The 9733-nt window shown below is 33.4% G+C and overlaps 1 protein-coding gene across 6 annotated transcripts; it reads right to left on the bottom strand.

Annotated features, from left to right (window-relative positions):
- Window positions 1-598: 598 nt before the first annotated feature.
- LOC111024397 (Tetratricopeptide repeat (TPR)-like superfamily protein) lies at window positions 599-7230 on the bottom strand. Of its 6 annotated transcripts, XM_088117798.1 has the most exons (4): window positions 4493-7230; window positions 4245-4370; window positions 1775-2037; window positions 599-1407 (listed from the first exon to the last, which is right to left on the bottom strand). In XM_088117798.1, exon 1 carries the CDS (start codon window positions 6613-6615, stop codon window positions 4831-4833), a length of 1785 nt encoding a protein of 594 aa, XP_087973924.1. In that variant the 5' UTR covers window positions 6616-7230; the 3' UTR covers window positions 599-1407; window positions 1775-2037; window positions 4245-4370; window positions 4493-4830. The 6 variants fall into 6 exon arrangements, 5 of the variants coding, with proteins under 5 accessions (XP_087973924.1, XP_087973925.1, XP_022157769.1 ...); XR_015787286.1 differs by lacking the exon at window positions 4245-4370 and having other exon boundaries at window positions 6942-7204; XM_088117799.1 differs by lacking the exon at window positions 4245-4370 and having other exon boundaries at window positions 4437-7230.
- Between the last annotated feature and the right edge of the window lie 2503 nt (window positions 7231-9733).

Below are 9733 nucleotides of genomic sequence, written 5' to 3'. Positions count from 1 at the left end.
TTTATTTATTTGAATATATGTTTGAATTATTAAAATATTGATGTTTTTTTTCAGTACTATTAAAATATTAATGTTCATAGATATGTTTAAAAGAATTATAAAAATCATAAACAAGTATCTAACTTAATGAATATTTTGTCAAAGTATTTTGTGAAATAATGGAAATATCGATTTACCTTTTTCTTCTCAGAATAAAAGACTAAACAAACAAATTACAAAAAAAAGTAAAGTAAAAACTAAAGTTTTACTCGCTACGTCTAGCATGGTTTGCGGTTTGCTAAAATGTTGGCCACTTCGTTTCAATCTCTTGAGGTGAGATTGAAAGTCTTCGCTTTCCTATATTTTCACAAGTCTTTGATTTTACCAATGACAGGTTGAATTTCATTATCAAAATGATATTTACCAATTATTAGACTTCGGACAATTTTAGAGTCGATTTCAACTTGCAATGAACGAATTCCTAAGTTTTGAACCAGAATTATTCCCTCTCTCAACATCATCGTCTCCATCAGTTCAACCGAGCCTAGTGGCTACTAGAGACGAGTTATTCTATAGCTACCATTACCTCCCCCATGTGGTTGCAAATAATTGCCCCATATCCAAATAACTCCTTTGAAATGGATGCATTTGAATTAAGCTTATATGTGAGTTCTTCGAGTGTATTATGCTTTAACCAACAGATTAACAATACAATCTGACCCAACAATTCCCAAAGGAGTGTATCAACTAGAACAGAAAGTTCAAATAACAGAAGTAATTGGCTAAATTGAATAAAGTTTTTGATAATCGAAGGTATTTTGAGAAGTACCAGATATGGAAGATTGTGCTACTGGATCCCTGCTCACAAGAAGAAGCGAAGACACTGTAGGTGGAGATGAATCAGAAAGGACAAATGTAAGTCCTTTCTCTTCAATTAGAGGTCTACCAGAAACAGAGTTGGCACCAAATGTAAGTCCTCCACCAACACCTAGAGGAGGAGAAGGCCTCGTAGCCACAACTTTCAAACAACTTGGCCTCTGATGGCTGGAACTATATGCTCCCAAGTTTCCATTTGATGGTGAAGTGGTCAAATACATCCTTCTACCATCTGATAGAACGGCTAGAAGGTGTAAAGACTTTGATTCGAGCGTAGACAAGAGTGAAATGCAGACAATAGATGGCTTTGCTGATTGATTTATAGCTCTAGGTCCTTTTGCTTGTCTACCTCCATAAGATCCATTTCTCTGATTGACCAGATTTCTTTCTTCTGCTACTTTCTTAAGGGGTCCATCACCATTGGGTCCTAACACAAATACTTGAACTTTCATTTCCTCAGTTCTTGCATACAAAATGCATCTTTCGCTATCATATATCATTTCGACAATGGGATCAACAGCTCCAAAATTGAATACATTTGGCACAACCCATCTGAAGGTACCACGCAATTGAGGTTAGTGTAGAAACCTTGAAAATTCAGATGCCACTAGAGAAGTAAAATGCTGCAAGGACATTCATTAGATAGTAACCTTATTCATATACAGAGCACTAATTTGTCAGTTTGAGATGCTCAATGTCTTTTTGGATAATGAACAACCCTTTCCACTAGATAATGCAAACGAAAGAAAGACTAGTAGTCCAACCATACAAATTTATAAAATAATAAATAGATAAATATAGAAAATAAAAACTTAAAATTATTGCTTCATATCACGAACATGCCAACAAACACAAATATAAAACCATCAATAAGGAGACTACGATTATGAACTTTTATGAATTTAATTCCACAAGATACCTTGATATCACACTTCCTAAACCAGAAGTAAGGCAAATTTTACGACATCGTTTTTGCCAACCAGAACCGGATGTGTAAAGAAGCTCATAAATGTTGCCATCACGGCCGGCCAACAGAATTCATCCCTTGTCAGTGCAAGTGATACATGTCATAGTGACTCCATCTGATGTTATAGTATACTCCGGCAAAGGCTGGAGTGAAATCTCTGCATATGGATCTGTACCATCAGCACCACCAGAAGAGCATACACCTACAAGAATCAACTGGTAACAAAAAGATGCTGAGAAGAAACAATGGAGCATTTTTTTTTTTTTTTTTTTGTGGACAAGGAAGGATGAAACTATTGACAAAAGAAAAATCTAGGGAGCAATTAGAGCAGTTAAGGAAACATTAGGACTTCGCCACAATCTTTATCATATGCCTTGAGCTCAATGAAAGATACAATTAGATGATGAGGCAAACCAAACAAAACAGAGTAGGAGAATTGATAAGCATTTTGTACACAGATCTATTTGCATTGAAGTGTGTCAATATTTTCAAATCAGCTTTAGCAGCAAAACCTAGTGTAAGTAAAAAAACTGAAACACTGTTGGAGTCAAGTTTCGTCTTTGTTGGTAACTTACATAAATTTTCTCGAGCATGTGCGTAAGGTTTTTATCTTGCAAGTAGTTATATATAGCTCAAACAATGCACAAACAAACTCAAAAAGTGCAGTCACATAGTTGAAGTCAATTAAAAGAAGTCAAATCCACCGTCCAGTATGTGAGCAAATCTTTGGTGTATTATCATTCATATGTGTGAACCAATGTCTTTGTAGGTGCAAATTAAGAGAGTAAATGTGTCATATGAAGTTTTATATAGCTCACACGTGTGAGCCATTCACTCAGGGATGCTAGAGGTGCACCCACTATAGAACATAGAACAAAAGTACAGAAAACAATGCAATCTATAAATAATTTACATAGGCTTCATTCAAGGAGGTCTCAAAACACTTAAAAAAGGGACTTATCCAAGAAAAATGAAAAGAGTTTTCAAGAGCAGAGAAGAAGCATTGAATTGGAGACACTAAAAGTGTTGGAAAAACATGATTTTGGATACATTTTATGAGATATTACCTAGTGAGTCTTGCATCTTGGATGAATTAATATGATGAATGACCAACATGAGCATAGTTCAGTGATAATTGGTTTGGTACTTACTCTTTTCATTTGAGGTCAGAAGTTCAAACTCCCATACTCTCAAATTGTAATACTAAAAAAAAGAAAAAATTAATACGATGCTTGAGTTAAAATGCATGCTTTAATATATGGTCGATGATTATCATTCAACTAAAATAATGTTTTGAATGTTTGGAATGAGATTGCGAAAGGCATTAGATGATAATACATTTATGAAAATAAATATAGTCATTTCATATTGGTTGAGTTAAAAATCCTAGACTCGTTTATTAAGAAAAGTCTTAAGAGTTATTTTAGGCATGGATTAGGTCTAGGATGCGACCCATGATTTTGACATATGTTGGGTTGAAATTAATAAGACGTTTTTTTTTTAGTATAACATGTGGAGGAACTCACAACGAATGAATTAGGTCTATTTGGTCCCTCAAGTTTCAAAATTGACATTTTTGGTCCTTAATTTTGAGAAATGGTTCTAAATGGTCATTTGACCGTTAGTTGACCATTTGTGATTTTCTCTCTCTTCCTCTTCTCTCTCTCCTATTTCGACCAATGTTATCGTTGCCACCGCTAACCCACCACCCGCCGTCGTCGTTGGCGCACTTTCTCCATCTGTTGTCATTCTGTGCCGTTTACACCGACGAGAGGACAGAGAGGGAGACCTCCTCCTCTCGCGGCCGACTGTGCAGGGGAAGGGAGGCTCCCTCTCTCCATCGTTCCAGATCTGGGACAAGGGAGAGAGGGAGACCTTCCCCCCACCGGTGACTTTGAAGGAAAAGGGAGGTCTGCCTCTCTCCTTCATTCCAAATCTGGAAGGAGGAAGAGAGGGATACCTCCTTCTCTTGCTGGAGACTAAGGATGGGAGACGTCTTCCCTATGCTCAAGTTAGAAAAAAAAATTTCCTCATCTCAATTTCTAGTTCCCGTATGTTTTCTCTTGAGATTCTGTATATTGTATTGCTAGGTCAGTATTTTGTATACTATGTTTTAACTTAGCAAAATTTTGACTTTTTTCTTTTAAATAACCTAATTCCACCTCTAAATATCTGTTAACTCACTAAGTATCATATTATATAAACTTGTCAATTTAACGAAAATTATATTATTTAAAAATGTTAAACCATAAAGAACCAAATTAGAACCTTTTCAATAATAGAAACTAAATTGAGAAAAGACCCAACATACATTTAACCTACTATTCACGGACTAAACAACACAAGAAAAACTTCTCATACGAAACTAAGAAAATGAGTTTCTAATAACCCTGGTTTTATTACAAAAGTAAAAGTGCTACACCTTGAATATAAGAGGCTGCTAATTGCCTGAATGCCTGATCAACAGATTCTTAATCTCTCCCAAGTACCTATATGTATACACACTATACCCCAAAATAACTTAATCTTTCCCATATTAGATGAGATTCTGCACATGAAAAATGAATAAACTAAGAGAGATCTCATAATTTCAATTTCAAACTTTCACACTAACCAGAGTTTTTCTGTGCACTTTGTATCAAATAATCCAAGGATCGGCTGATTAAATACCTGAATGAAGAATGGTAGTAGCTTGAGGAATGTAATCCTGGAGCCCAACAGCCGAACACAATGTATGAAATCGCATAACACTGTCTAACGACCCGCTCAGCTAGAATAACTAATAGAGCAATAAGCTTTGTCCCTTTCTCATTTGCAACATGAGCTCAAAATTCTGTTCAGAAGAATATCTTGATAATCAATCATGTTAGGAGCAGCGTTTCAACATCTCATTGATAACATCCTTGTATCAAATAGTAAGAATGCACATCAAACGCAGGTGCCGTGCATTTGTAATTAAATTATACAACCATCCAGCATAACGAAAATTGTTTGCCACGATTGACTGTTCAACCAGTTTGTAAATTCATTTTTCGTATTTCCACGGTGATACTCCTTGACATTAAGCCTCTCTCTGCAACATGATCCCAGAAGAGATGCAAGATGCGGTTGTCGCATCCGTAAGAAGCATTGAAACATCTATAAATCTTGAGCGTTACCATTAACCTTCTTTTCGTCATTTCGCATAGCATCCCTAATGCGAGATTTGACTTCCCCTCTTTCCAGTAAGCATAAGCGAGACTTGTGTATATCACACTGTCTCCTGATATACCTCTATGTTCCATGGAGTGGTATATTTTTTCGGCATAGCCAACCTTTTCTTTGTGACACAACCTTCTTATTAGTGCCCTACAAACTGATACATCAACACAAGTACCTCTTGTCAAAAACTCATCTAGAAGACTTATGATAGCTCCTTCATTTCCTTGTTCACAGTAACCATCAACTAGCCACGAATATGTACAATAAGCGGGACATAATCCTACATCGAGCATGCTAAATAAGACCTCTTTGGCACTTTCCATATCCCTTACCCGACAAAACCCGTGAATCAGCGCCTTGTATGTGAAGCTGTCGAGCTGCAGTCCAGCATCCAACATTTTGTTCTTCACTTTCAATGCAGACTTCATATCTCCTATCTTGCAGTAAGCATTTATTAGTGTGTTACAAGTGACATTGTCAGGTTCAACCTTCCGCTCAGCCATCTCATTCAAGAGCTTATTCGCATCCCTTATTCTGCCTTCCTCGCACAACTTTCGGAGAATAGAATTATAAGTCACAACTCCAAGGTGCAAGCCCTTAGCTTCCATCACCTTACATAATCTCAGTGCTTCTTCAAGATCATTCACTCTACAATACCCGTCAATTAACGTGGTGTACGTGACATGATTGGGAGAAGCATCCTTAATTTCTCGGAAAAGTTTCACCGCCTCTCTCATCCTGCTCTCTTTACAAAACCCATAGATAAGGGCATTATACGTTACAATGTCAGGTCTTATTCCTCCCCTCTCCATTCTATCTTGAACACACAAAGCTTCATAATGCATACTCTTTTTTGAATACAAAGATATCAATGTGTTATATGTGTAAAGATCAGGAAAAACAGATTTCAATTCCATTTCGCTCAAAATTTGTTCTGCCTTTTCAACATCCCCAGACTTGCAACAAGCATGAATTAGCACATTGTATATATGAATATTAGGAAGAACTCCAATTTGAACCATTTTCTTATAAATCTTCCATACCATGTCCGTTAATCTATCCTTTGCCAGAGAATTTAAAAGTACAGTACAAGCATGTAAATGAGGCCTAATCCCATGAAGCCTCATATATTCAAGAACCTGAATAGCATCCTGGGACATCTTGCAATTCACATATATTATCATAAGCCAGCTAAAAATATGCGCATTGACATCAGGGTTATCACAAGTGGTTGCCAAACAATTTAAAACTGATGGGGAAGACATAAAATCCTTACGTGCAATATTTTCAAGCAAATTTTGTGCAGTTTTGAAATGCCTGTGCTCTGTGAGAATGCAAACCATGGTCCATGAGGATTGCAAAGAGTGTTTATAATCAGGAATCAACTCAACCCACTTGAAAAACGCCCAAGAAAGTGAGGGACCTGAACAATAAAACGAGAGCCGAAAAAGAATCTGGTGGATGGATATTGATGTCAGGCTAGAACTAATCTTAGGCTTCAAGAGGTGCTTCCAGTGACCTTTTACGACAATCGCAAATACACTTTGAACAAAGAGATTCGTCTCGCCGCTAAGCGAAACTAAACCGGCCATTCTTTTCAGAAAGTGAAAACGGAGTACAGAGAGCAGTGAGGTTTCGTATAACGTTGTCTTGTTTTCAGAATATGGCAATTAATCTTCAGTATCACAAAATTCATATAATGAAATTTTGAACATAAATGTGTAGAACACCAGCAAATCCAAAAATTCAATCATGCCGATTTCAAAACTTGACGTTCATGATTGAATTTGAAACGAATGCAGGAAATCAATCTTTCTCAAAGCCTGGCAAACGAAATCCGAAATATTTTGGCCTGTTCTAAGTGGAAACAAAACATTCTGATTATCCATTTTCAATCCCTACAGATGATGATACTCACCCATACCACTTGCGAACCCAGATCGGCTAGAACTCACATCCATGGCGGCCTGATCTCCAGCGTTAACTTCCTCCTGACTGATCGCCGCTGCGTGCTACTGCTGGTCGTGGTGTAGAAACGGCGAGAGAGAGAGAGCGATGTGGGGCGGGTTCGGTTCGAATTACTACCGAACCCGACGCATAACTATTCAGGTCGGGTCGGTCAGTTTCTAACCCGTATTCCGTGCTTCTCTCCGTTTGAAGATCCGACCGATCCGGTGAAAGATTGACTTTTTAGGTTTTCTTTTTTTCCCTCCTTCAATATCTGCTGGCGTCCACTTCAAAAAAATAAAATAAAATTCTGCTTCTGCATACAAATATTGTTGTAATTTGTTTTTTTCTTCTTTTATTAATTTAAATTAACTATGAAATTAAAGCGCACTGATCTTTAATCCCTTTTTAATTTAAACTTAAAGGAAACTTAAATGTGTCTACCTCTCAAAATCTAAACCAAATCAATTTTTTAAATTTACACTTAAATCCACCTTTTTTAATTTAATTTTTTATTATTATGTTTAAACTTATTTTGAATGGAGAACTATTATGTTTTATTTTTAAACTTACAAAATCAATTCAAATTTTTTTAAGAGATTGATTCTGTGGAATCCACTTATGCCAACATACATTATTGAATTAAATATAGTAAACTATATTTAAATAAAAAAATTAATTTTCTAGGTCCACAATTTATTTAAAGGATAGATTATAAAATTAAATTTTGGTATATTGTATTTTTAAAAATGATTTTGTTAGATTTTTAAGAGATGCATTTAGCTAAAGTTTAAAATAATAATAAAAATAAAGTAAAACATAACTAAATAAATATCAATTTAAATTGTAATTGTCTTTTTTATTTATTTAAATTGTAATTGTTATTTTTTTCTTAATTTATTATTTTGAGCACTTTAAATTAATTAAATATCAACCATTCAAAAATTAAAATGGTGTTATGGAGGAAATACTTTATAGTTTGATTTTTGCCCTTTAATTTTTGTGTTTTTTCCCCTTCGAGTACACCTTTACTTTTTGTGTTGTTCCTGTTTTAATATTTTATTTTTTTTAAATCCAAACGTCATTTTTTAAAAGTATGATTTCAATAGATAAATAATATATCTTATTTTATAATGGCTTCATCTAAAAAAAATATTTTTAATTTTCAACAAACATAAGTAATTATAGGCACGTGAATGAATTGTGCTTCTTTTCCAGTTATTTTTTGTTGGTAGAGATTATGGTATTATATATAATTATCCTTTAAATATCGAAAAATCTTATGAATTTCCAATTCTATAAAGTTGCTTGAGAGAAGTAAAACTTGTGATATTTTTAAAGTTGAACGATAAAATAAAAAATTCTTAAAATTTTTAGAGATCAAAACAAAATTTAAACATTTTATTTTGTAATAAATTGAATAACTTTTAAACATTAACATCTAGAATTATTTTAAATATTCAAAGACATTATTTTGTCAACATATTAAAATATAAATATAGCATAAAATTTTTGAATAATTGGTTTAAAAATTTGAAAAATTTTAATTTAAAGTTTTATAACAAGAACAGTAAATTATTATTAAACATGTATTTTTTTAAATAAAATAATAATAAGAAACAAGAAAAAATTATCGAAGACAGTTATGTTTTTAAGAAGAAACCGGACGAAAAAAGAAATACCTACGTTATCTCCTTTTGGACCAATGAGCCACCCATGATGGTTACCTGTAAACTTGAATAATATATGTCGATTTTTAACCTAAACTTTCAATTTCATAGACTTGAAACTAAATTATGATAAGAATTTTTACTTCTAGCTAGGTTTTCGTTTGAATAATATATATATTTTCAATGGACTATAATAAAATTGTTTGAGATGAAATTGACAAAGGTTTTAGAAATAGATGGTGATAGGCATTATGGTTAAATTTGTGATTTTAGGCATTCGAGAGGTCTATTCCATGATCGATCTTGTACATTGATCTACTACACTTTAATTTTGTGCACTAATTAAAATGATTTAACATGCAATTTAGGCTTGTTTGATAATTATTTTATTTTTTGTTTTTTTAAATTTAACTTATACATTACTTTTCGCTAAATATTTCTTTACTCTGTTATCTACTTTCTCAAAATGTTTCCATAATATAAGTTAAATTTCAAAAAAATTTAGTGTATATATATCTATAATGTATTTAAATCGGTGAAAACATACCAAAACATTTTGAGAAGAATTAGACATGATTTTTTAAAAACAAAAGATTGAAAACAAAATTATTATCCTACTAGAGTTGAATAAACTATTAAAAACTTTTTAAAATACAAAGATCGAATAAATACACCCTTTAAAAGTCGAGTGGCCAAACGCACAACAAAAAAAATATATTTAGACATGGTTGAATGATGGTAAAAAACAATCCATTACAGGGTCGTATTTGATAATTGTAAAATATTTATTTTTACACCTAAGCTTAACTGCTAGTTTTTATTCTATAATTTTAATTTCATTAAATTGAATCTTGCAGGTACTATTGATAAATATTATTGCAATAGACTAGTATCATACGAATATTTGGGACAAAATTGACGATGTTTTTGAAAAAGACAAACTTTTGTTGAAATTCATGAGCTTTAGCTTTTAAGAATTTACTGGATGATTGATTGTCTTTTGAATAATATGCAGGTTTTTTTTTCATCATCCTTGAGTGAGTTTGATCAAAGCGAACATAACTCAGCAGTAATTTACATAATCTTTGACGTT

Source organism: Momordica charantia (assembly GCF_013281855.1).
Source record: "Momordica charantia cultivar OHB3-1 chromosome 9 unlocalized genomic scaffold, Mcharantia_2.0 BLBB01000009.1, whole genome shotgun sequence".
NCBI classification, from domain to species: domain Eukaryota; kingdom Viridiplantae; phylum Streptophyta; class Magnoliopsida; order Cucurbitales; family Cucurbitaceae; genus Momordica; species Momordica charantia.
This window is presented reverse-complemented; position numbering and strand designations above follow the sequence as displayed.

Coding starts and splice junctions, on each gene's coding strand:
- LOC111024397 (XM_088117799.1), bottom strand. CDS start 6,615: ATGGCCGGTTTAGTTTCGCTTAGCGGCGAGACGAATCTCTTTGTTCAA.